General features: G+C 46.8%; 1 protein-coding gene across 2 annotated transcripts; it reads left to right on the forward strand.

Annotated features, from left to right (window-relative positions):
• The first annotated feature begins 4,111 nt into the window (after positions 1-4,111).
• SYT13 (synaptotagmin 13) lies at positions 4,112-26,964 on the forward strand. 2 transcript variants are annotated; one of them, XM_065404359.1, is made up of 6 exons: positions 4,112-4,294; positions 15,056-15,278; positions 16,780-16,920; positions 18,832-19,145; positions 25,139-25,268; positions 26,660-26,964. In XM_065404359.1, the coding sequence occupies exons 1-6, from the start codon at positions 4,112-4,114 to the stop codon at positions 26,962-26,964; spliced, it is 1,296 nt and encodes a 431-aa protein (XP_065260431.1). The 2 variants fall into 2 exon arrangements, with proteins under 2 accessions (XP_065260431.1, XP_065260432.1); XM_065404360.1 differs by having other exon boundaries at positions 16,786-16,920.
• The last annotated feature ends 446 nt before the right edge of the window (positions 26,965-27,410 follow it).

Raw genomic sequence — 27,410 nt, forward strand, 5'->3', positions numbered from 1 at the left:
AACATCTCTAAGTTGCCTTGTGGCAGTTCTGTTGTAGGTCAGGGCATGTTTTTCATGCTGACCAGACTTGGATTTATCTCTCTGTTCTGGTGGTGTCTATTCTCCTTGTTTGGCTCTGTCTGGAGCTTAAGACCGATGGACACAGGAACATCTGGAAATTAATGCTGAGCGGATGGAACTTCTATTGATTGCTCCTTATGACCTTTCAAATGTCTTTTGCTTTTACACTGTTCCTTCTGGTGGCTTCACTTTGAGTCCAACAGCTGAGGTTGGAAACCTGTGCATTACTTTTGCTTTAGGGCTGTCATGCCAAAAGAAGATCAATCTCATTATCTACTAATCCTATTTTTAGTGCAGGAACATCCTCAGGCTTATATTAATGTGCCATTATGCACAGACCCTTGATTGGAATTGAAATATTGTAGTTCACAGCCAACTGGTCTCTCGGTTGTCCCTGTACATTGTCTTCAGTCACGGGGGGAAAAAATCAGTGGTTAGTGTTATAACAACTAAGTCAAACAATCACATAACACAATTCCATATTTTGGTGAACTATCCCCCATCATCCCTGAGCCCTTGTGGCTGGGTATCCCAACACCAGCGTTACCATCCCACTTCCCTTCTCAGGCCCCTAACGACTCTAAGACTCTTACCTCCTCATGGCTGATTTATTACAAAAACATAGCACAGATAATCCATAACAAAAGTTCCAATGCAGTCTTTTTGTCACCCACAGCACAAATAGTCCTTAAATCCCATGGCATCAGTCCATCAACATAGAACATACCACACTCCAGCATCTTCCACTACACATGGGCTCTTTTTTGCTCCTCTCCTGGCTTTCTGTCAGGAGGACCACCCCAGCTCTTCCAGGTGAAGTGCAACCCTGCTCTTCCCAGCAACAACATACATGCCCAGCCTCTCTGCTGGAAGTTCATCCTCACTAAGGGAGCATCTATCACACTTCCTCCCATCCCTCTTATGTTAACTTCTTCTCTCAGATAGGTCAGCAGCTAGACCCTTCCACTGTTCCCCTGACCCTCAGCCCTCCAGCATGGAAACATCAGGAGTTAAGCCCCTCCACTGCTACTCTCCCTTCAGCCTTCAGCTCTGGCTCACCAACTTGGAAATCAGCAAGCAACTCCCTTTGCTGTCTTCAGCTTTCCCCACAAACCTTCAGCTTTCCCCACAAACCTCACACAGCTTCTTTCAGGGACAGCCTCCTCCTTCTCTGATTCTCCTTGATCCCATATAGCCCTAGGTGCTGCCCCACCCTCTTAACTGGCCAAACTGGGGGCAGCTGTACTGGCACAGGGAAGCTGGACCTGCTTCATTTAAAGGGGCCAGTGACCCTGTGACAATCTACATTAGCTTCGAGTGCAGAGAGTTGACCCCTATTGTGTATAATTGTGGAGTGTCATTTATAGAATTTCTTCTCTCCAGTGAGATTCGCAGAGTGTTAATCTGCTTTTTTAAGGAAACCATGTCTGTTTCACCCTGTCTGATAAAGAGCTACAAATCACTGCCCAGGCTCTGTGCTGACTTCTGCCTTGTCAGAGGTCTCCAGAGGTGCAGGAAAGTCTACTCAGGGGACGAAGTTGTAACAATAGAAAGCTGCCATAAATTGCCGTCCACCGGCATCCCCTCAGGGACCAATTGCAGCCAAAAATTCTGTGGCACTGGCTTCAGAGGGTTCACAACCGTGCAGCTGGGAGATGAGGCTGACCAGACTTGGATTTACCTCTCTGTTGATTTAAAGTGCAGACATACAGCTGAAACACTTGGCCTCAGTGTTTCACGTGGCCTTAGTGATCCTATTTCGAAAGGTGGCCAACTTGGTGAAAAATGATGTCATCTTGGACGTCAGTAATGGGGTGCCCATTGTCAGGGGCAATAAGCCAGTTGCTATCCTCTTTTACTGTTGTTTTAACAACCAAACAATTTTCCTCTTTCATGTCAAAACAAACAGTTGATGTTTGTGCAAATACTGCAATTAAATTATGTATCTGCACTATTTGTGTACACCATTGCACACGCGCACGTCTGAAACCTTTGAACACAGTCCCTTATATGGGTTTTTGTACTGCTGATGTCCAGTTTTTTGCAAGGTTTTTTCCCCCAGCCGAAGGCTGCTGAATGACAAATTTCAATTAAAAATGTTATCTTGTACTTTTCACAGTATGTACAGGATGTGGCAAGAAAACCTTGCTCTCACCACGTGAATGTACAGAAAACATCACAGAAAAGTATAGTATCAAAGTACCAGCTGGAAAATGGATTTTTTCCCCCAGTCTTGCTTCCCCAGTTGATTGTTAACAGTTTTATAAAGTTCTCAGTGGTGCTTGTGTGAAAGGTGTTAAAAAGCTACAACTGATGGGCAGAACTAAATTTCCATTTCAAGTTCCTTTTCATTCAGTTCTGTCCTTGTTGGTATCTCACAGCACTTCTCTGCTCGTGGACATGAAGAATGATTCCCAATCACTAAGGCCTTTGATTTGACAGTTGCAGTTTTGTTTAGGACCGTTGGAAGAGGTAAAAGAAAACAGAACCTCCTGGGCAATGTTGTTTATCCTGTGCCAACCTCCCTGCTCATGCGCTCCTATCTTCATGGGGCAGCCCTAGGGACACCAGGAAACTTCACACATTGTTTAATATGAATGTGAGACAGTGAAAAGAGGAGATCAAAAGGAAAGCTTCAAGGACCCATTAGAATTAGGCTTGGCAGAATTTGAATTTTATTTTTATGTAATTTCGATGGATCATATCGATGTTTATTTTTAAGTCTTTTTTTCTATTTTTAGCCATTAAAATTCTCAGTTGCACAGAATTATGGGGTTTCCACATTTTTTTTAAAGTTTGATCAATATGTACGGGGCCAAGTTTGATCTTGGTCCAGTCCTTGCAGGGACAGGTGTCCACATTACCAAAAACACCCTTAGAGGTGGCACTAATTTTCCCTCTTTATGTCAGTCTCAGCAGAGAGAGCACGGACTGAATGGGACACTAAAAATTAATTGCCCTATCATCCCAAGAGGGGATCCTGCTAGGGATGAGGAATGCTGGCAGGGCAGTAAAGGGAAGCATAACCTGCTGCTGCCCATGTTCTATTCTATTCTTCTCTGCTCTGTTCAGGTTTGTGTGTCACATGTCACTGCAGTACCGGAGATCCTTCCAGTAGGGCATTAAGCAATGTGACTACACATCTGTCGCATGTTTGTTCTCTCCTCAGAGGGAGAAGTGTGTGCACTGGAGTGTCTTGGTTTGGTAGGATTTATATATATATATAAAAATAAAAATAAAATAAAATATAATATATATACAGACAGACACACACACACACACAGGATGGATGTATTTATGTTAAAGCAGACAGGTCAAACAAATGTGCTTTGCACTTGGAGAAGAAGGTGCTGAGGTTTATGGTGGCCCTTGGTTCCTGGGGTAGTCCATTCTACTGTCTCGGGCTGGCCCCTGAGAAGAACTTCTGTCTCCCGCACAAACAAGCTTTGCCCTTATTGTAGAGAGTTCATTGTGCCAGTCTCCAGAGCTGTCAGGTTGGCAGCTTTCATCAACCACTACATTAACTTTAAGTAAAAAAACCCCTAACCCAATCCTCCCTCCCCCCCCCCCCCCACTGAGAATTAAAAACCCAGCCCTCCCAAATCCTGCTAAAGAGCTGATCCAACACTTGAACCTCTCTGTGGGTTAGCCTTCAGGCCCCACCCCTTTCTGCTGACGTCTTCCCTCTATCACACATCAGACTTTTCCCAGTGGAGCTGGAAAACAAGCTTCAATAAAAACTGCCTGCTTGCGGCTGTAAAGGGATTGCAGGCACCACAGCCACTACTACTTCTGCTTTTCCCTGCCTGGCCAGGAACATAAAACCAGAAACTCCATCAGCAGGTTGGAGAGGCTGCTTCATTGCCTGGCAAACCTGGGATAATTTATTTCTCTCTTCAGTCACTTCTTTTCCCTGCTGTTATTGAGGCTCTTTTTCCTACTTCAAAGTGAATGAAACCAGGCTAAACTCTGAAAGGGAATGAATGAAATACATACTGCTTGAGAAGAAGAATCGCATGATTCTTGTGTAACATCTGTGCAGCCTGAAACAATGGTTTTGTCTGTCCCAGTTATAGCTCTGGGTGCCACCTTGGGGACTGCAACTAGCATCCTTGCCCTCTGCGGTCTGACCTGCTTGTGCAAATGCAGGCGACCTAGGAAAGGACTCTCGGGAAAGGACCAAGACATGGACACTGAAAATGCTAAGCCCAGTATGCTTCAGCCAGTCCAGCAGGTAAACCACCTTCTCTAATTTACTGTGCCACTTTTCTGTAAGTGTAGATGGCAGGAATGCAAAATCCATGCCAGACTGTGGTGGGTGATTTATCACATCCTATTTGTTTGCAGGATTCAGGATGTAGCAACATTTCAGTGGGGGAGGGGAGACTCAGGTGACCTGCAAAATGCACAAAGCAACAGTCAGCTCAGCTGTCATTTTACCAAAGAGAAAGCTCCTGGTGGCAAAAATACAGAAAAACAAGATTTGAAATTCCACTCGAATTGTCAGGCTAGATCCCAGGGGAAATCATTTAGCTAGAACAGAAACCTGGACTCTACTAAGAAGCAGTCAGAACATAGTTGTGTGCAGAGTAGGAGCAGAATATCAGTAGGGTCAGAATCTTTTATAATCTCTCTCTCTCTGCACACACATACACCTATGGCTACTGCAGTATAGTGGAAAGGCTTCTATGTAAACAGCTGGTTTATTATGAAAACAATCCTCCTCCACATGTGAAATGGATGAAGTTTTAGGAAAGTTAAGACATGAGGTTAAAATTAGGTTTATAATATAAATCTAGTAACAACCTTAACTGCGGAGAGTCTACTTTCTCACCATGCCTACTGTGACCTGCTTTTTCTTTTCCTTTACACTTACTATAACAGCCGTTTTGAAGTGCTGCAAATGCCAGATATCCCTGGTGATCTGACTTAATTGCTCAAAGGATTCAATCAAAATAGGAGCATAGGGACTGTCAGGCTGGAATAGACTGACGGTCCATTTACTCCTGTGTCCTGTCAGTGGCCAGATGCATCAGCAGTAAAGTGTAACACTTCCCTGATGCACCTAGTTATGGACTACTCAATACTGAACCTTGGGGAGAATTGTTTTTTAAAAACTTTTTTCCCTTGGCTGATTATGACCTCAGGTCTGAAACATAAAGCCTGATGGTCACTGAAAGTTTTACCTTAGCTCATGTTACTGTAGACGCGATTCTCATTTATACGGGTCTAATGATTTTTTTCTCATTCTTACTAAGCCTTAATAATATGCTACATCAGCTAGTTCCAATAGCTGATGATACATTGTATCACAAAGTCTTTATTCATTTGCCTTTAAATTACATGGACTGCTCTATTATTTTTGTATCACTGAAAACTGCAGTAAGAGTCCTAATTGGCTTTCTCTGTGCCATTCATTAGTGCATACTCAGTCCCTGTGTAATGGATTCTCTTTTTCTTTCCAAAGTAAATAGTCCCAGTCTCACCATATTTCTGCCGCAGTTGTTTTGAGACAAGATGGCCAAAGCTGATTATTTGCAGTGTTGTAGCCATGTTGGCCCCAGGATATTAGAGACACAAGGTGGATGAGGTAATATCTTTTATTGGATTGACTTCCATTGGTGAAAGAGACAAGCTTTCGAGCTACACAGAGCTCTTATTCAGGTCACCTGAGCTGTGTGTAGCTCGAAAGCTTGTCTCTTTCACCAACGGAAGTCAATCCAATAAAAGATATTACCTCACCCATCTTGTCTCTCAAAGATGATAACATTTGTGGTATACACATATAATGGCACCAGGTTTCCATATTATTGATTCTTTTGGACTGCCACTAGGTATTGAGTAGATACCCTTACTTAGATCTTTCCCCCTAGACATTACAGCTATTTCTGAAGCCCTCAGTGAGTAGGGTAGAGTGTGTTTTCCAATGGAGATTTGCCTGTAATTATTCTGAATTTCACCTGTTAATGTGTTGCCCAGTTTCCTAGGTCCTCCTCGGGTTTCTCATTAGCTTTGGCTAACCTAATAGATTATTATCTGCTGATTTTTCCAGTTTACTCTTTGATACAATACTACAACAAGCCTGAGATTTTCAAAGTTTACAATTAAAAATGTATGGGAATTGGGTGCCCATGCCCCAAGGCTGCTGTGAAAAATTTCATTGCAAACCTTTATTATGCATCACTTTCACCTGTTTCCAGACTGTTAATATATTGAGCAGCACTATCCACAGAGCACTCCATTATCCACTTCTTCACACAAAGACAATTTCTTTTCTAATGCTACTATTTATTGTTTTAGCTCTAAACCAATTTTTAATTCTTCATACGACTTCACCCTTGGAGTAATCAACTTTCCTGAATAGCCTCTTGAGACAGACTTTAAGAAAAGCCTTTGGAAAGTGTTAATACGTTTCTGTAGCTTCTCCCTTAGGGTCCCATCCTGCAAATTGCTAAGCATTCTCATCTACCACTGAAGTGCATTTAGATCTACCACTGAAATCAAACTGTGCTCAGGGTGCTCAGAACCTCATAGGTTCAGGCTCTCGTAATATTTATTAATTTAGCAAAGCTTGCAATATTTTAATATAGTATGTGACCAATATCTTGTTAAATTATTCACCCAGCTCTTAGTACAACATTAGTCTCCTCCTAGTGCTCCAGGGTAATAGTGTTTTGATCATCAGTTAGTTATTGTGGTTAGTATCTAATATTTTTTTTTGCAAGAATTCCATAAAGATGATGTCTGCAAGATGAACAGAGCATTCTGTCACTGAAGGTGCAAAATGTCCCTAGTTCCCATATTCCATATGTTTGCTAGTTCTTTCCAAATTAAAAGGAACCTATTGCCAGCAACATGCACTCCCTAAAATGCCTCTGATTTAAAAGTACTCCATATTCACCATTACACCATTGTAAATCTTCAAATCTAGTTTGTCTGTGAAGTGCTGTACATCACCTGTGTCTGTTATTATGAACAGTCCTGTCTTTTTTGTTGTTGTTGTCCATTAACAGAAAGCTACTGTAATACACTGTATGTCCTAGCCAGTGCTTGGAACACTTTATTATTGAGGCTTGTCAATATCAGGGGATTCTGATACACAGAGATGACAAAGAGAGAGGAAGCTAGACTATATTGGATACACTGTTGTGTTGTTTTCTTTAACATTAACCTAACATTGTTTGAAATGGGACTACATCAACATGAACTAGTTACCTCCTAGGGTGCGCCAGCTGGGTCTACATGGGGCAGTTAGAGTGCTCTACAAATCACACCTCACTAGTGCACTTTGCCGGAGCTGTGTAGACAAGCTCTATGTTTGCTGTATAGAAAAGGCCCAGGGTTCTGAAAAGCACCTATAAACAGGATTGGGTCTTGTGCAAACAAAGATATATCTACAGAACAAGTAAAACGAGGTGGCTTTTATATTGTCACTTTGAAAAAGCCTCAGAGCATGGGACACAGTAACTACCACAAGCTTGTATTGCTTGTGAGTCAGATACAAGATCAGCCAAGGAAATAATCTAGGCCAGCGTTTTAATGATGTCAAGGAGGAACACAGAAGGGTCAAGAGCAGCGTCCTATCTAATTTGGTCTTATTTCATACAGAATGGATTCAGCTCTCTTGCTCTTCACTTTATTTGAGACTGCTGTAGTTTGATTTGTAAAAGGGACTTTCCGCGGGCAATGCTCAGTAAGAGTATCAGCTGCCAGCACTTGCGAAGCAGAGCTGGCAGCATGAACAATAAACAGAGGCAGATGCAGTTGGAGGAGGGGGTGGATTGGTCCCCACTGGTTTGCATATGTCTCCCATCTCTAATTCTGAAGAGCAGACAGACTAACGTATTATGTAAACCCAGTGGAGCTGTCAGTTGTTGTGTGCTGATGGATTTCCTGACTAAGTGTCTGGCTTTTAGCAAGCAGGGGAAGTGATAGTAATAACAATACTTCATATTTGTATTGCATCTTTCATCTCAAAAGTTCCTCAGCTGCTTCGCATAGTACAGACTTACACCACTGAAATGCAGCCACCTATGGTCTGGAGGGCAGCAGCCGGGTGGATAGCTACTGCAGAGCACTCTTTGTATAAGAGAGAAGGGAGAGGAGATGTTGGTCACAACCCCCAGAGCATGGGACCTTGTTTTGCAAGATATTGCCCAAAGGGTCCTGCCCACTGCACAGAACACAATTGATTTACTTTAGGAAGAGGAAAGTCTGACCTGACCATGCTGGGATTTGAACCTGTTATTTCAAGGAGTTTAAGTATTTCAGAACTGAGGTTTAAATCTCTAAGGGTGAAATCCCACTCCCTCCTTTTTGCCAGCAACAGGCTTACTCACTGTGCAAGTCCCACTTATGGCCAGGTGTGACGAACTGGGACTGTTCTTACTGTGATCTGTAAGTGCTGACAGGGGAGTGTGGCTAGGATGGTCTCCATTGGGGGATGGGAGAATGACTGAAGGGAAATACCTGAGCCTGTAACATGAGAACCCAGGAGGGGGCTGGGGCGAGGTGACACCTTTGCCCGGGAAACTGAACAAAGGCTGTGGGAGGGGTCGCTGAAGGCAGACTCGGGGAAGCTAGCTGGTGAGGAGGCTGGAGGCAGGGAGGGCTCTGACCTCTGGAGGGGGCTTGGGGTGCCCAAGGACCCCAAGATGGACCTAACTGAGGGGTATCCTGTTGTCTGTGCCTGCAAGACCTGTCTCGGACTGTATTCCCGTCGTCTAAATAAACCTTCTGCTTTACTGGCTGGCTGAGAGTCATGGTGAATCGCAGGAAGCCGGGGGTGCAGGGCCCTGAGTCCCCCCTTACTCCGTGACAACTGGTGGCAGCGGTGGGATGTACTGCACCCCGTGGACGGCGCTTCCTGCAGTAAGTGACTGGGGAGAAGTAAAACGAAGGGGGATTGACGGGGACCAGGCGTGCTGAGGAGTCAGAGAGAGACGGTTATCACCCCTGGGAGTGTGTGACCAGAGAGAAGGACTTTTGCAGTAACAGGGTCCCCCGGGGGATCGCAGCGAGTGGTCCCAGGGGGGGAGGAGTCTGCAGCTCGACCCTGGCAGAGAGGTGGTGACCTCGAGAAGGGCTGGCACACTAGGGGTCTCCCTGGAAACTGTGGGGAGCGGTGAGCACCCAGGCCTGTGAGCGGCCAGCAGGAAGATGTATGCCAAGCGGCTTAAGAGCGACCTGGTGGAGCTGTGCAAGCAGAGGGGGGTGCACATTGGGAGGCTCACCAAAGAACAGCTCATTGCCCAGCTGGAGAAGGGAGATCGCGCGAATGAACTGATCCCTGTCTCTGAGGGAAGCAGCCTGGCAGATGCAGCGCAGGCCCCAGTGTCTGTCCCAGCTGGGAGTGGTCAGCCGGCTGCTGAGGGCTTCCAGAGACCCCTCCTTCCTACGCCTAGGGGAAGGGTGGGGAGGAGCCCAGCAAATACCGAGGGCGCAGTGACCCCCCCGGCCAGCAGGGGATCCTCCCGGCGACGCTCGGCATCCGTGGAGCGGAATGGGCTGGAATGGGAGATAGAGCTAAAACTGAGAGAGCTGGAGGATCGTGAACAGCAGAGACAGCATGAACGGGAGGAGAAAGAGAAACAGAGGCATCATGAACTGGAGCTGGCGAGGCTGAAGGGCCGCGAGCCCCCGGCTGCGGTGAGTGAGGGGGGACCCAGGACTGCACGAAGCTTTGATAAGTGCATCATGGCCCCACGCAAGGAGGGGGAGGACATGGATGACTTCCTGGATGCCTTTGAGACGGCCTGCGAGCTGCACCAGGTTGATCCTGCAGACAAACTCCGGGCTCTCACCCCCTTACTGGACCCCAAAGCCTTGGCCTTGTACCGCCAACTAGAAGAGGCGGAAAAAGGGGACTATGAACTATTCAAAAAGGCCCTGCTACGTGAGTTTGGGCTGACTTCTGAGATGTACCGGGAAAGGTTCCGGAGTCAGGATAAAACCCCGGAGATCTCATATCTGCAACTAGCCGTCCGCATGGAAGGATACGCCAGCAAGTGGGCTGCTGGGGCCCGGACAAAGGAGGACCTGGTTAAACTGCTGGTACTGGAGCAACTGTATGAGCGGTGCCCATCCGACCTGAGGCTGTGGTTGGTGGACAAAAAGCCAGAGAACCCGCGACATGCAGGCCGGCTGGCCGATGAGTTTGTAAAGAGCCGGTCAGGGGCTGGCAGGGAGGAGTCCCAAAGGAACAGTCCCACCTCAACGCAGAGCGAGAGTCACCATGGGCCATCCCAGCGGGAAAATGCGGAGAAACCCCACCAAAGGGGAAGATCCAGCGTCAGGTCCATCCAACCCACTCGAGGGGACCCCTGGGACATGGTCTGCTATCACTGTGACCAAAGAGGTCACATACGGGCCCAGTGCCCCAGGCTCAGGGACAGACTGAGCAGACCAAACCCACAGAGGGTTGACTGGGTAGAGACCCAGCCGGGCGAGAGGCAGCACTCCCAGGGAAGGGGGGCTGGCAGAGTACCACCTGCTAAGGAGGGAGGAGAGCTCCAGGCCTGCTCCTCTGCGGGGCGGGATGCTCCAGACTCAGGGTTTTTGGTTTATACGGTGGGCGCGGGGCGGTCCCTCCGGAAAGAGTACCTCGTTCCCCTGGAGGTGGATGGGAGGAAGGTCGATGGATACTGGGATACGGGCGCAGAGGTGACGCTGGCCCGGCCCGAGGTGGTGCCCCCAGATCAGGTGGTGCCCAACACCTACCTGACCCTGACGGGGGTGGGCGGGACACCAGTCAAAGTGCCCGTGGCGAGGGTACACCTGAAGTGGGGGGCCAAGGAGGGCCCCAAGGATGTGGGGGTGCACCCGTATTTGCCCACTGAGGTGTTGATGGGGGGGGGACCTGGAGGACTGGTCAAGCAACCCACCAAGTGCACTGGTTGTGACCCGCAGTCAGAGCCGGCGAGGGGCACTGCGCCCTGGCATTGGGGAGGGTGCCTTGCCCGAGGCGCAGGACCCTAACCTGGTGGGGAGGGAACGCCCAGGGACACGGCTCAGGGAGGCTGCGGCCTCAGACCCAGCCGGCAAGAGAGAGCAGGTGGCCATCCCTGTCCCAGCTGCTGAGTTCCAGGCCGAGGTGCAGAAAGACCCCTCCTTACGGAAGATAAGGGACCTGGCCGACCTCGGTGCGGTACAGGCCATGGGGAGAGGTGGCCGGAAAAGGTTCCTGTGGGAGAAGGGGTTCCTGTACCGAGAATGGGCTCCCCCAGGGAAAATGGAGTCAGGGGGGTTCAGGAGGCAGCTGGTGGTACCCCAGAAGTATCGCCGCCAGCTGCTGTACCGGGCCCATGACACCCCGCTCTCAGGGCACCAGGGAACCTGGTGTACCCAGCAGAGGCTGCTACGGAGCTTTTACTGGCCTGGGGTCTTTGTTACTGTCCGGCAGTACTGCCGATCCTGTGACCCCTGTCAGAGGGGAAGAAAGGCCCGGGACAAGGGGAAAACGGCTTTAGGACCCTTGCCCAGCATAGAGGAGCCTTTCCAGAGGGTGGCCAAGGTTAAAAGGGGGGCTCTGAACCAAGAGAGCCCGAAGCACAGACCTCCAGACTGGAGCGCTGGGAGAAGACCGCAGCCCAGTTGGAACCCCAGGGGTATTGGGGTGGGAAAAGGGCACAGGCCGCATAACCCTTCCCCCATGCGAACTGCAAATGCCCTCGAGCACCCCCGACCTAAGGGGGGGAGTGAAACTGGAGGGGCCTGGTGTAATTCTCACCCAGGAATGGGAGGGATGCTGGGGCATCCATGGGAACGGGGGTAGGTTCGAACTTCCCCGGGTCACTGGCTAAAGTGACCCCGCTCAGTTCGGTCTCGAAGGGGGGAGATGTGACGAACTGGGACTGTTCTTACTGTGATCTGTAAGTGCTGACAGGGGAGTGTGGCTAGGATGGTCTCCATTGGGGGATGGGAGAATGACTGAAGGGAAATACCTGAGCCTGTAACATGAGAACCCAGGAGGGGGCTGGGGCGAGGTGACACCTTTGCCCGGGAAACTGAACAAAGGCTGTGGGAGGGGTCGCTGAAGGCAGACTCGGGGAAGCTAGCTGGTGAGGAGGCTGGAGGCAGGGAGGGCTCTGACCTCTGGAGGGGGCTTGGGGTGCCCAAGGACCCCAAGATGGACCTAACTGAGGGGTATCCTGTTGTCTGTGCCTGCAAGACCTGTCTCGGACTGTATTCCCGTCGTCTAAATAAACCTTCTGCTTTACTGGCTGGCTGAGAGTCATGGTGAATCGCAGGAAGCCGGGGGTGCAGGGCCCTGAGTCCCCCCTTACTCCGTGACACCAGGGCTGGTCCTCATCAGAGGGGTGAATTTCTCTCTAAGAGTATAGACCAGAGGTCATAAACTAGAGTGGAGAGAACATGGATAGTGGACTATGGTGAACAATCCTGCACTGGCTACCTGGGGAGATAGAGGCAATGACCTAATAGGACTCTTCCATTGCTAATGGCTATGACACTATGATTCTGTGGGCATCACATGCAGAGTGTGGTTAAAAACCAAACTACATTATTCTTTTTGCTCTATTGAGCTACTCCTTGAGAAATGGGAATATTCCCTAAGGACATGGAATCTGGGAGCAAAAGGCTCTAACTCAAGAGACTGCTTCTCCCATGGTACCATCCACATTCACTATTAATATGAATCAAAGTAACTAATGGGAAAACATTAATTACAATTAAGAATATTGTCTTGCTCACTCTCTCTCTTTCAGTCTAAATGTAAAATGAAATAGCTTGGCAGTTAATGGGACAAGAGATCCTTCCACCACAGCATGCTCACAATAAAATAGTCTTTTCCACTTCTCCAGCACTGTTCACACAAGATCCTCTAAATGCTTTAGAAGCACAAAAGCAAACTGATCAGAGTTGGGGTAGCTCCTATTCAGTCTCTGTTTTTTCCATGGACAAATCCAAATATATGTTCACACAGAGTGATTTAAATTTCACATAGCTGGGATTTACATTTAGAGTGTAGGTGGGGATGGAATTCAATGTCCCATTGACAGATTTTTTACCTGCCTCGCCTTATCAATGAAGGGTTCCTATGTTGGGTGAGCTATAGCAACAATCCCACAGCTCTGAGTTCATTGTTGTGCTTTTCGTACTATCCTTCTGTACTCTGTGTTGATTCTTGTGAACCAGCATGGGACTGAAACCATAAAATGAACTCTGACCTCTCAGACCAAAATGTCAGACCAGCTAATCAAGGAACTTTTACCTTAATTTGTTGATGCTGTCATCTTGTTTGTTCCCTGGAAAGTGCTCAGACACTATGGTGCTGGGTGAGGTATAAACCAGAATCAGTAGCCAATGCCTGATGATTCCAAGAGAAATGGAAAAAAACCATCCTACAGAGGACAGTATTGATAATATTTTCCCATGAAGCTTTGAGAGAAAGGCAGGGCCTGTTGATCTAAAACTGAGATGGACCTGACCCCACTCCAAACTTTGCAACTGGCCCCTCTCTGTGTACTCAGCAAAACAAAAAAACAAGATCTGAACAGTTCTGAAACCAAGGCCTGAACGTTGTGACTCAGGCCTATCTTGAGTTCAAAATCCTTACTGCCAAACTGTTATTATTTATATTACAATAGCACCTGGAGATCCCAGTCAAGATCACAGCCCCATTGTACTAGACATGACAAATGCATAGTAAGAACCATTACCTGACCTAAAGAGCTTACAGTCTAAATAGAGAAGATGGACAACAGGTGGGAGAGGAAACAGAAGCTCAGAGAGATAATGTTATTTGCCCAAGGTTACACAGTTGGTTAGTGACAGAGATTAGAATACAATCTAGGCTTTCTGACTTTTAGTCCAGTGCGCTATCCATTAGACCACACTGCCTCTCACCATGGACTCTATGTATTTTTAAAGCTACTGCAATTTACTTATTGACAATCCACTGGATCACCATTCCCCAGGTTTGCCCCTGGACCTCCTCTTGAGCCAGTTACCCTTTAAGCAGTTTCACAGCAATTTTCTTTATAGGAAACATTACATATATTTCCTTTGCTGCTTGTATGAAGTTATTTCACTGCTTGCTTTCCTGGCTCAATTTAGCTGTCACTCCATTAACTTAGTTTCACAACAGCCAGCAATCTGATTGCAAAATTCCTACTGAAGTTAGGATAAAGCCACTCAGAGGCTAAGCATTAGGATATAGTCAGCAGATAACTCCAACCACAGGAAATATTTAGATGAGAGAGGGTAAATGAATGTTCAGAAGCAGGGAACAGATGTTTAGATAGTTGGCTGTAGATGGGGACAGGAAAGAAGTTTTTCCATTGCTGTCCTGAACACAGAGATAATAAGATTCAATATTTGCAGAGTATGTTGTTGAAAGAACAGTAGACTCTTAGGTCTGGCCTTGTGAGGATGCAATAAGCCTTCTCACTTCTAGGGGCAGTCACAATCCCAGTCCATGTGTTTCCTGAGTCCAATGACAGGAGAAGTAACACAGCACTGCCAATGGCACTGGACATCCCAAAACATGTGGGGAGGTGTGACTGTCAGGCTGTGGCTGGCAAACCTGTGGGAAATGCATATTACACCTTCCCAAGGAGGCAGTGTGAGCACTAGTCTGCCTGATTGTGTGATCCAAAGGAAGCCAGACATCAGTCACAGCACAGACCCAGCTCCATTCACAGCCTCTGAGCCTAGTGAGGAATTGGCATAGACATATAAAGTAGGGGCGTATTGCTACTGTGAAGTGGGGCAGGAAATCGACAAATGGGAAAGTTTCCCTTTTCTATTGCAAACAAATATGTGTTGAGGGGTGAGTCTGAAGAGGACGCAAACTGAGAAACTGGGCAACAGGTTTGGCAAGGAGATCTCTTCATGGTAGATCAGCCATGTAACAATGGCAATAGGAATGATTGGATAGATCATTTTTTCCCTTGGTCTGGGCTCAGCTGGTCTTGGGCAAGTTGGTAGCACTAGTCTAATCTATACAGAATAATGAACAGGCTCTTTATTTCAGTTCAGCATTAAGAAGACTACTGAACCCATCCAGCCTCGGCCCCTCCTGAAGTTTCCCAACATCTATGGCCCAAAGCCAGTCGTGACTGCCCCAGAAATTGTTAACTACGTGGATTATGCCTTGAAGACAACTGAAGAGCCAACTAGAGGAAAAGATGAAGTTCAGGATCAGAACAGAATGAAGATACAAGTCAATGAGGAGTTATTTGTTCTCCCTCAAAATGGTAGGAGCATTTCCAAGTCCAGTGGAACCATTTCCCCTTCAGACTGGTGACCACCGCTCCAATGCCCAGGTGCCTGATAAGCAACATAGGACTTGTACACAGGATTAAAATGCAGTTATAATCAGAATGGTAGATGTAAAAATGACCATTTGGGACTCCATAGTTCTTCTCTCTCTCAATGATCCCATCACAAATGTGCTCAGTTGGCAAACCACCTGAGGCTTGCTCTGTCCACCATCATTTTAAATGTGGTTGATTAAGATAAAGTCAAGATGGAGCCCATCAGGGGGTTCCATTAGTGAAGCAGAGGCACACACCAGTGCCCTGAATAGTTTTAAATCCAGAGTCGTCTGACCTTAGAGAGTCTAATTCTAACTGTTTGCATCTGGCAGCATTTCATGCTTGTAATGGTTCTGTGCCCATATTGATTTTACTTCCTGAACTGCCTTTTTAACTGCACAATTGATCCAGGTGGCTATAACATTAATACAGTCTTCCTGGGGATTTTCCAGTGGGAACAATGCACTCTGTGCATGGTTTATATAGAGATTTATTTTTAATTTGAAAAATCACTTGACAGTTTCTCGGTCTCTTTCTGGGCAGAGGGCCACTCTCCCAACCCCTCCTCACTGGGAAAGGAGGAGGCGGTGAGCATTTAAGCATCAGCCCACAGAGTCAGAAGGAAGGCAATAGGACTGGGCTGCTAAAGCAAGCTGGCTGCACATAGGCTGGCACCAGAGCTTGAGGTGTGTGTATCAATGCACTAATCTCTGTGCACTACCAACTCCACAAGTGCTCTGGCTTCCTGCTGTGCCTGATTCCATAGGTCAAGTGTTATTAAAATAAAACAAGAACTGTTTGCTTTCTCCTCTGTATACCATGTCACACTGATTTTGATTCTGACTGGCATTTGCTTGGGGAATAAGTCCCAGCCCCCTACCATTGCTGCCTTCTGGCACCTGATCCAAACTGATACTGCATGCACCAGTGTCTGACAATAAAATACTGTGGCTTCCTTTTCAGTCCTGCCTGTTACTTTACTTGAGGTAATTAACCTAATATATACCCCCATCCAAACAGCTTCACTACTTTCTACCTAGCCAGGCACTGTGGGAATTAAGGTAACAGTTTCCTTCTGTGTGGGAAAGAGGATCCCCTAAAAAGGATTCATTCCAATAGCTTTAGTAAAATTAGTTATGTAAGTGGAATCAGAGTCAGCTGTGAAGTCCTTACTCCCAAAAACTTACAATCTAATTCAGGGAATATGTGAAAAAGAAATCCAAGAGCAAGAACATGTGTCGTTACCATGGGTGGGTAATGGGGTGAGATGTATGGTTGGCTTCCTAAAGCCCAGGTAGCACACAGAAAGTGAAGTCTGTCCACATCTGGAAGGAGGTGGAAAGTGAGACGGGGAGGGCAGCGCTACAGAACAGAGTCAGTGAAGCCAGGTGGTGAATTTGGCTTGATGAGGAATGAAGCCTTGTTAACTGGGCTACTTCAGTTCCAGGTGCAGTAAAGGATGTGTGTGTCACTGAGCACCTGAACCCTGAGAAAGCAGCCAGCTGTAACCAGGTCCCTGAACTCCGCTATTCCCTTGGGTATGATCGACAGAAAGCTGAGCTGTGTGTGGCCTTTCTTGAAGGTAAGTGGCTCCCCATCCTGCATACTTTATATAAACAAGCCTTTATTTGAAAGATCCAAGATATCTTCTGACTCAAAGTATTTAATTTCCCATATAATAATCAACATGTCCCCACAGAACCGAGAGACATTTTATTGGCTATGGGGCTTTCAAACTAGAATTGCCAAGAGATTTCACTGCTTGAAAATAATGCACCATGGTTTAGCAACAGCTCCTGCGGTTCAAAGGCAGTATGAAGGAATCAGAAGGAGTTTGTCCTATTCTACCCATGTTAGAGGTGGGCAGATAAGGATCCTTCTCTCTTACTGTTGTTTTAAGGCGATGCGCCCAATGAGGTGACAGGCTCAACATCCCCTTCCTCCTCCTCCCACCCCTCCAGCCAAACATTTTTTTTTTGTTTAGCCCTTCTGTCTGGTCCTGTAAAGCAAATCCAGATGAAGGACAAACAAGCACATGGATTTATGATTCACGTAAGTGACAGGAAAATCTACACAGCTTCCCACAGCTAGACTATCAAAAGAAAGGTCTAACACCCTACATACAACAACTCTCTTACTCAGGTCAAGTTGGAGGAAGGGATGTTTAAATCACATTCCTCTTATATACCCTGTGGATAAGGTAACTCCCTCCAGCTGAGCCTAGCCATGTGGCTGGGCTCTCTGGCAATCTCACTAAGGACGGACAGTTGAGGGAGCCTCCTTACTACTCAGAGATAGAAAGCTGTTAACCCTCTCCTTGCTAGTCACAGTCCTCCTGGGAGTATAAAGCAGAGCTGAGTGAGTAATGCAGAGATAGCTGGGCTGGTTTTCGGGGGGAACTTGTACTATCACCTTCCCAAGCAAGGACTGAAGGGTGTTAAATTGCAGCCACCATCCTGGGCAAGCTGCCTGCAACAAGTCCACAGCCTTGAGTTTCTGAGGTTGACGTGCATGTTCAGTGAGCGCTCATACGCATGTTGTACTCTCCCTGTCAGCTCAGCAGGAGCTCTACTCTCTTAACGAGACCAAGGAGTCTCCTGGGTATCAAAGACTTGCCCGCTCACAGCTGCTGAGCCAGTGGGCAGAAGGGCAGCTTTCCACTAACAGATATGCACGCTGACTTTTGCGGTAACAAAGAGGCCTTGTTGCTACATTACCCAGCTGAGGAGTAGAGACGTTGCTGCAGCCCTTGGCCTGGAGGGCTGATAGGTTCGTCACTGTTCATGGAACGTGTGAAATGATATTTTATGTACATTTTTCATTTGAGACCTTTCAGCCTCGGGATGAAATAAAGAATAGGAAAATCTGGGGCTGAATATCAGGAGGAAAATCCTAACACTAAGCAATTAGACTGTGGAATGGTCTCCCAAAGAAGCCATTTCAAAAAGTCTGGACAAAACACTTGGGAATGAACTTTAGGGACATACTGCACTGGTCCCTGGGGGATGGACCAGATGTGCTAAGCAGCCTTGTACACCTCTACCTTCTGTGACTGACCAAGTCCTTTTAATGCATTTTATATGAGGCTCTCTTTCTGATCCAGTGTGAAGATAAATTAAAATCCCCCCTTTCCCCCCCGAATATCTCATGTTGTGTCTTCTCAGGCTACTGGTTCAGTGCCCTTGAATGATGCACGTTTACTTGAGTGTGATGCAAAATCTCCCAGACAATAACAATATCCTTGTGCATTTGCTGAAGGACAAAGACAATAATATTCTTGGGCATGTTGAAGGAAAAATAAATAACACTGGGCCCTGGACTTTGGTCTCTCCAGTGCTAGTTAGAAGGAACAGCAGGTTTTAGCAACATCTTGGATTTCATTTTATGACTATAGTGAGACAGGCAAAGGCCCCACAACCTTCTGCCTTTGCATACCTAGCCCTTGTGGTAGGATGTTTCTTTTAATGCAACCTTCCCTCTCCTTGTCCTCCAGCTATGCATGGAAGCATGATAGGGGACCAGGATGCTGGCTGTGACTACTACATCCTGGGCACCTTGGTGAGCAAGTCTGGCACCACAGAGACCCAGACAGTGCTGAAGAAGAAAATGCACCACATCATCTGGGAGGAAGCTCTGCTGTTCTCGTTAGCCGAGGAGGAGGTGCTAGAAGGGATGCTGACTCTCACCTTGAGGAACTGTGACAGGTTCTCTAGGCACAGCATTGTTGGGGAAATTAAACTGAGCCTGGCTAATGTGGGGGAACCCTTCAGAATGGCCCAGTGGGAGAAACTGAAGACCCCGGAGAAGGTATCATGTCAATACTTATCAGTAGCTCAGGCAATATAACAAGTTAGTTTCCAAAGTTAGAGACGCTTATTTCAATAGGACTGTATTTCAATGGGCATGTAATAACCAGGTCTGCATTTACACTGGGCCAGATTCTGAGTGGTGGTGATGAGCCTCCACAACTCCAAAGACTTCAAAAGATCAGCGGCACAACTCAATATCTGACCATTTCAGCAAGTAATCAAAGTGCTCCAACTCAGCTCCTAACCTTATAGCTCCCAGCACCTACACATCCCTTCCTTCTCTTTGTGTTACCTGATAATCAATCATTGAACTACAGTAAAAACAACAAGCAGTCCTTGTGGCACCTTAGAGACTAACAAATTTATTTGGGCATAAGCTTTCATGGGCTATAACCCACTTCATCAGATGCATGGAGTGGAAAATACAGAAAGCAGGTATAAATATACAGCACATGAAAAGATCCGAGTTGCCTTACCAAGTGTGTGGGGGGGGTCAGTGCTAACGAGGCCAATTCAATCAAGGTGGATGTGGCCCATTCCCAGCAGTTAACAAGAAGGTGTGAGTATCAACAGAGGAAATTTTTTTTTTCTAGTGACCCAGCCACTTCCAGTCTTTATTCAGGTCTAATTTGATGGTGTCAAGTTTGCAAATTAATTCCAGTTCTGCAGTTTCTTGTTGCAGTCTGTTTTTGAATTTTTTTTGTTGAAGAATGGCCACTTTTAAGTCTGTTATTGAGTGTCCAGGGAGATTGAAGTGCTCGCCTACTGGTTTTTGAATGCTACAATTCATGTCATCTGATTTGTGTCCATTTATTCTTTTGCGTAGAGACTGTCCGGTTTGGCCAATGTATATGGCAGAGGGGCATTGCTGGCACATGATGGCATATATCACATTGGTAGATGTGCAGGTGAATGAGCCCTTGATGGTGTAGCTGATGTGGTTGGGTCCTATGATGGTGTCCCTTGAATAGATATACAGACAGAGTTGGCAACGGGGTTTGTTGCAGGGGTTGGTTCCCGGGTTGGTGTTATTGTTGTTTGGTGTGTGGTTGCTGGTGAGTATTTGCTTCAGGTTGGGGGGCTGTCTGTAAGCGAGGACTGGTCTGTCTCCCAAGATCTGAGAGAGAGAGAGAGGGATCGTCCTTCAGGATAGGCTGTAGACCCTTGATGATGCGCTGGAGAGGTTTTAGTTGGGGGCTGTAGGTGATGGCTAGTGGTGTTCTGTTACTTTCTTTGGTGGGCCTGTCCTGTAGTATGACTTCTGGGTAAAGAAAGTAACAGAACACCACAAGCCATCACCTACAGCCCCCAACTAAAACCTCAGCATGGAGATGCATTGCAGAGCTGTGGGGAGGGTGTGGCAAGCAATGGAATACAGAGAGTGCTGCAAGTTAGGATTGAGTGGAGCTGCATGTTGGAAACAACATCTGCCTCTATCTTGCATTAATCTAGGCAGTGCTATTATATTTTGGTTTTTTTGAGTACCGCATGAATTTTGAGCACTTGTGAATTTTTAAAAAAGTAAACCCCGAGCACCAGGATCAAATAGAGACAGGATTGAGACAGAACCCGGGTTCTAGACAGAGCAAACAACACAGCAAGGGACAAGCATTACTGACAGTGTTGCTGAACACTGAAATAAGTAATCATCTGGCCTTGTAATACCTGAGGACTGCACAGTGACTTGACTTGAATCATAGAACTTGGAATCTGCATCACCAGTTTCCCACAATGCTAATTTACCTGGACAGTACTCAGATACTACAGTGATGAGCACTATAGAAAACCCTGAGATAGACAGATGGATGGTAGGAATATATGGATGGCTTGGATCAGTTTAGCAGATGGTGTTTATGGCCTTGGCTACAGGGGAAAATTTCACCAATTACATTGGTAGAACCCCGCCTCCCCCACCCCCCATGTGGACACACTTGTTCCAGTATAAGAGTGGCTTTTTTTGGTTTAACTTAACCCACCCAAGCCACACTTCTACTGGAATAAGAGTGTTTACACAGGGGATTAGATCAGTATAATTGTATTGGTCTACATTCACACCTTAGGCTATACCGAAAAAGCTTTTCCATAGAGACGAGGCCAAAATCTGCTCCAGTAGCCATTATACAAAAGGTGCCAAGAAGCTCCCTGTATATAGGATTAGGAGACACCAATACATCTTCAAGATGACAGGACCCTAGACATATTGTCCCTTCTGCCATGGTTCGTCTTTACAGCCATTCACTTGATAAGGCAAGACTGATTCCTTTTCTAACCCGCGAGGAGTAGGTTAACATTAACAGTGGCTATGAACAGTGCCCCAGTTTGAGCTGAAAGATGTGCAGTGAAAGCTGTATTTGCGTCATCAGGGACCTGGGCGAACCAATCATTACACAGCCAGCTTAAATACAAGTCATGAATCATTAATTGAGAGCCAGGGCGGGAGGGAATGAGGGAGCAAGAGAGAGAGGATCAGAGATAGGAGCTATTTTTGTCAGCGTACATCCAGGAGCAATGTTGCTGGGATTTGTTTAAAGTCTGAGATTTCCTTGAAAAGCCATGAGCTGCAAAAATGTCAAACCCACCCTCTCTGGAATACTCCTACACAAATATAAGAACGGAGACGGGCGCTCACAATTGGCCAGGTGATGTCATTGCTCTTCGGAAACGTGTAGAGTGCTGCCGCTGGTTCAGAACAATGTTCACCACATTATGAAAACTTCAGATGTTAGACTGGTACCACTAGTCGTGTCCTCCTCCCCTCCCACTCGTTTAATGCTCTCTGCTTCCATAGCACTTTCCATCTCAAGATCTCAAAGTGCTTCACACACATTATTAACTGATGAAACCTCAGGGTGCGTTGATGTGGCAGGTAGTTATTAGAGTCCGGCAAATAAGTGATTTTTTTTTAGTTCACTGCAGTTTTGAAAAATTGAAAAAATAATTGGTTCTACCTGAACCAAATCCAAAAATTCAGAAGAATTTTGATGAATCAAAAAAGTCAACCAAAATTTCATTCAACCTGAAACAAACTGTTTCATTTAATTTCCAGGTACCTTATAACATTAAAAGCAAAGGAAATGAAGAACTAGATTCACAAAACAGCCAGAGGAGGAGGTTTCACTGGAGCAGGGATTTGAAATTGGGTCTCCCACATTTTAGGAGAGTGTCCTTATTGCAGTGGTGTAGGGTATTTTGGGATAGGGCTTTCTCAGTCTTTTCTGTCAAAACTGTTCTATTTTGTATAAAATACTTGGATAGCCAAATAGTCAGTCCCCAATGCTGCAGAGCAAGTCATTGGCTATGTCTTTACTGGGGGTGGGGGGCGGGAGTGTGTGTATATCTGTGTTTACGTTGAGATAGATAGCTCTCTTGATATGAAATCCTAGTGGAGACAAGTAACAGCAGTTTTTTCCTAGATGTAGCTAGTGGAGGTACCTCAACTAGTTACGCTGAGGTGAGAGCCACCTGTGTCTTATCTCCAGTGGGATTTTACATTAAGAGAGCTATCTTCATGTGTAAATACATAATATTTTCAGTGAAGACATAGCCATTGTCAAGAGTCTGATTAGAATCCATGGCTACTGCCTCTCTTTAGATTAATTTAGATTTAGGACACTTTTTTCAGAAGGTGGATGAGTACAAGGTTTTCAGTGCTGCCTGCGCACCTTACCCGAGTTCATGAAAAAGATTTACATTGGCTCCTCTGAGGACTTTGCTTAATCTGAGTTTGGAGTTTCCCTGGTAATGACTTCTTGGCTGGTTTGTGTATGAGTCATTCCAACCAGATAGTTATGAGAGCAACATTTTCTAGAGAGTAAATCTGTTGTTAATGAATGTCTGTTCACATCCACAGCAGCCAGCAAGCAGAAAACTTAATCTGAAATATTTATAGCCTACTTAGAACTGAGAGAGGAAGGCACAAAAAAGGCCTGGATAAGGGATCTCTCTCCTAAAGATTCTAGTCTTTGTTGGGAAGTCCAAAGGGAATCCACTTAATTGAACAGTGGCTTTCAAGGACCTTTCTGGACCATTAAACTCACATTAAAATGGGGGTTCTGTCACAAGCTGGTGCTACTTGAGTGAATGATTACTTCCCCTTTGCTTCCCCCTTTCATATCTCTGTGCACACACACATTCTCTCTCTTTCACTCCTCTGACTCCCCACCAGAAAACAATGTCATTTTCAAAGGAAAGATCAGTTGTCAGCGTGATTATTTTCCACTTGTTCTGCCTACAGGTATACATGGGGGCGGGGAAGAGAGAGAGAAAGAGGAAGGTGAGAAGGCTAAAGCCAATCACTAATGGCAGAAAAGGAATACCTTGCTCATTCAGGGCATCTACCTTAAAGAAACTAGAGCAGGGGTGGGCAAACTTTTTGGCTCAAGGGCCCCATCGGGGTTGCGCAACTGTATGTAGGTCTGGGTAGGGAAGGCTGTGCCTCCCCAAAGAGCCTGGCCCCCGCCCCCTATCTGCCCCCTCCCACTTCCCGCCCCCTGACTGCCCCCCTTAGAACCCCCAACCCATCCACCCCCCCCACTCTTTGTCCGCTCACCACCCCCTCCCGGGACCCCCGCCCCCTATCGAATCCCCCTGCTCCCTGTCGCCTGACTGCCCCGACCTCTATCCACACCCCCGTCCCCTGACAACACCCCCGGGACTCCCACCCCCTATCCAACCGCCCTCTGCTCCTCGTCCCCTGACCACCCGCCAGGACTCCCACCCCCTATCCAACCGCCCTCTGCTCCTCATCCCCTGACCACCCCCTCCCGGGACCTCCACCCCTAACTGCCCCCCAGGATCCCACCCCCTTATTCAACCCCCCTGCTCCCTGACTGCCCTCCCAACCCCTATCCATATCCCCATCCCCTGACCACCCCCCCAGAACCTCCGCCCCATCCAACCGCCCCCTCCTCCCTGACTGCCCCCAGGGCCCCCCGCTCCCTTACCCAACCCCCCCGCTCCCCACCCCCTTACCAGCAGCAGGAACTCGCAGCCGCGACACCCGGCCAGAGCTTGCTGCGCTCCCCACGCTGCCCAGCGGCAGTGGTGGGCCAGAGCACGGCCTGCCCGGTGGCATGGCTGCAGGGGATGGGGGGACAGCGGGACAGGGGCCGGGGACTAGGCTCCCCGGCCGGGAGCTCAAGAGCTGGGCAGGACGGTCCCACGGGCCGGATGTGGCCCACGGGCCGTAGTTTGCCCACATCTGAACTAGAGCTTGGGAAAATAGAAGGAATCACTCTCAGATTTGGCAAAACAAATGGCACAAGTGCTGATTTTATACATATATTTTTAAAATACCCTTCCAAGCTTAAGTGACTAGCTCTGGTTCATTCGGTGTATGAGTGTAAGTTAGTGTTGTGGTACCCAGGGGCATTTTCTTCTCTTTCCCTGGGGATAGCCCATCTGGATTATTTAAAGCCAGGACTTAAAGTTTAGACAGAATGTCCTCACACAAAGGGTAGCTGATATAAGGAACAAATTACCACCAACGGAAATAATCAAAGCAAGAGACATGAATTAACTGGAAAGGCAGCTGCGGGATAATCTGTCAGAAAAGAATAAAGGCTAAAGGATGCAGCTAAATTTCTCTTTTTAAATCTTTCTGGTACTGCCCAGCATACTATATCAGTTACATCCTGACTCTCCATTCTCTCGAGTAAATGTCCCACTTAATGATGCTGCTGTTAGGAAACAGTTATTTTCCAGCAGCTATGCAAGGGTTAACCCACACAGTCAGGTGAATCAGTGAGGAGAGCACTACTGTGAACTTCCTTTCAGCTGAGTTCTGTCCAAGAGCCTCCTCTCTGCTTCGTTCCATCAGACCTCAACTAGTCTAACTGGGGATCCTTGTGTAATAGGGCTAGGATCCAGAGACAACGTGACTTGCTGCATTTGAGAGTTTCTCATTGATCTTTGGCACCACATTGCTCAATGGTATGGACAAGACTGGATTTTGAATTTGCCTTTCTTTCATGCTTTTCTTCTTGACTCTAGGAGTCAGATGCAGGCTATGGGGAGATACTCCTCTCCATCAGCTATCTGCCAGCAGCAAACCGCCTGCTTGTGGTGCTCATAAAAGCCAAGAACCTCCATTCCAAACAGCTGAAAGATCTCCTGGGAAAAGGTGAGTGAAGAACAGCAATAGGGGAACTGGGCAAATTTCTATAGGACACAATGGAACCAGGGTGATCTGATTTATGGTGAGTCAATACAGTAGGGTGACCAGACAGCAAGTGTGAAAAATAGGGACAGGGGGTGGAGGGGTTAATAGGAGCCTATATAAGAAAAAGACCCCAAAATCGGGACTGTCCCTATAAAATCGGGACATCTGGTCACCCTACAATACAGTCAATCTAACCTAATGCCCCTCGTCCCCATATCTAGAAACCCTAGTCATATACTAGATACACAGTACATAGTCATATATTCACCTGCCTATTCATTTCAACTGTATCATTCTACGACCATTAATGGTCTAATTACAGATAGAAATCAATGGTGGCAAAGACTGCATTTTGTGGTGTGGTTTCAGGACAGGCAAGGAGAGGGTGGAGCAGAGGGGTTTCAGCAAGAGCCAGCAGCCCTGCTACTATATTGCTAAGCAGTGCACAGCAGTTTCAGATGCTTCGCCACACTCTCCTGTGAAAGAAGGAGTTCTGCTTGTGTATAATGATCCTTTCTTGCCCTTGACCCATCTGAAAGCCTTCAAGGAGTAGGGTAGGGAAAGGGAGTCAGTTATATTCTTCCAAGACTTCCCTCCAACCTGCAACCCTGAGGCTACGTTAACTTGCACTGCTTCATCCTCTGCACTGCAGAACGTCCGACCACATCCCCTTATGGGAAGAGTGGGAAAGTCTTTGGAAGCATGCACCTGCAAGACCTGTATAGCCAGGTGGTAGAAGGGAGGCAAAGGTCATCACTGTGAATCCTTCTTGCCTCCTGTGATCTCATGGGATCTGTAGGTTGAGGAAGGAATCCATAGGATTCTTTCAACATGGGACAAACCATGTCCACTCTGGCAAAAGAATTCATATTAGAATTCAGCAGTTTCCTTTTCCCATTGCAGGTTCTTTCCATGTAGGGAAATGGGACCCATTGCTTTTGTGGATGGAATACTGGATGGAAACCCCAAACTTTGGAGGTGTTCAGAATCCATATCTGTGTCCTAAATTCCATCTCTGGCCTTCAGCTCTATCCCAGGGTACACAAAAGCCTTGGCTTTAAACTTCCCTGAACTCCAAAGGAGTGTTCTAGATTCAGATGCTGATCTCCGTCTGAATAGATTGTAGCATCTGCTATTTTATAACATCTTCCTGGGCATCTTGGGCTTAATAAACTGGGATTAAAAAGCAAAAATAACTAAAATAAATTTAAGAGAGAAAACAATTAGAAGTTGCTCATATGCTTTTCCTTTGGTCTATAGTCATTAGTTCAGATTCTCTTTTAATGACTTTCTGCCTGTCCTGTGCTGTGCTCATCACTGTGGTGTCTTTCTTTCCTTCATTTCCCATGCAGATGTATCTGTCAAGGTCACCCTGAAGCACCAGTCTCTGAAACTGAAGAAGAAGCAGACAAAGCGTGCAAAACACAAGATCAACCCAGTCTGGAATGAGATGATCATGTTTGAAGTGCCCCATGAGCTGCTACGCGCCTCCAGCGTGGAGCTAGAAATGCTAAGCCAAGACGGCCTGGGGCAGAGCCAATCACTGGGCAAGTGCAGCCTGGGTCTGCATGCCACAGGCACAGAGAGGAACCACTGGGAGGAGATGCTGAGGAACCCCAGGAGGCAGATAGCCATGTGGCACCAACTTCATATGTAGCCATGCAATCGCTGTCATGACCAGCCAACTGCCTTTCATACTGGGAGGTCTCTGAGTCAGGAGGAGTAAGCCAAGTTATATTTCATCTTGCAGGAATGTGAACCACACCCATCCACAAAATGACCAATCACAGCATTCTGTTATGAACACTGCCTTTTTCGGGTTTCCTGCCACAAGGACTCTCTCAAGCTAGACCAGGCAAAGTCCTGGAGCCTACATTGTAGGGAAGAGTCAGTCCTGAACGCTCTCCTAGGGATGGAATGCATGTCCCCAACAGACCTCTAACTTCTACAAGGACAAGATTCTGACACTGAAAAGCCGCTGGTGAAAATAAATGGGGACTCTCAGATAGGCTTTTGTATGTGTTATATTTAAAGGTGATCTGAAAAGGGAAAAAATGTGCTTGCACTATTATTTACTGCTTTATGACGGAGAAAGAAGGCCTG

The sequence above is a fragment of the Emys orbicularis genome, chromosome 4 (assembly GCF_028017835.1).
Source record: "Emys orbicularis isolate rEmyOrb1 chromosome 4, rEmyOrb1.hap1, whole genome shotgun sequence".
In the NCBI taxonomy this organism is placed as follows: domain Eukaryota; kingdom Metazoa; phylum Chordata; order Testudines; family Emydidae; genus Emys; species Emys orbicularis.

Bases quoted from the DNA above. Each gene is read 5' to 3' on its own strand.
- SYT13 (XM_065404359.1), top strand. From the start codon at position 4,112: ATGGTTTTGTCTGTCCCAGTTATAGCTCTGGGTGCCACCTTGGGGACT. The intron at 15,279-16,779 runs GTAGGAGCATTT...GGGCTACTTCAG, and splicing joins ATTTGTTCTCCCTCAAAATG to TTCCAGGTGCAGTAAAGGAT. The intron at 19,146-25,138 runs GTATCATGTCAA...TCTTGACTCTAG, and splicing joins AACTGAAGACCCCGGAGAAG to GAGTCAGATGCAGGCTATGG.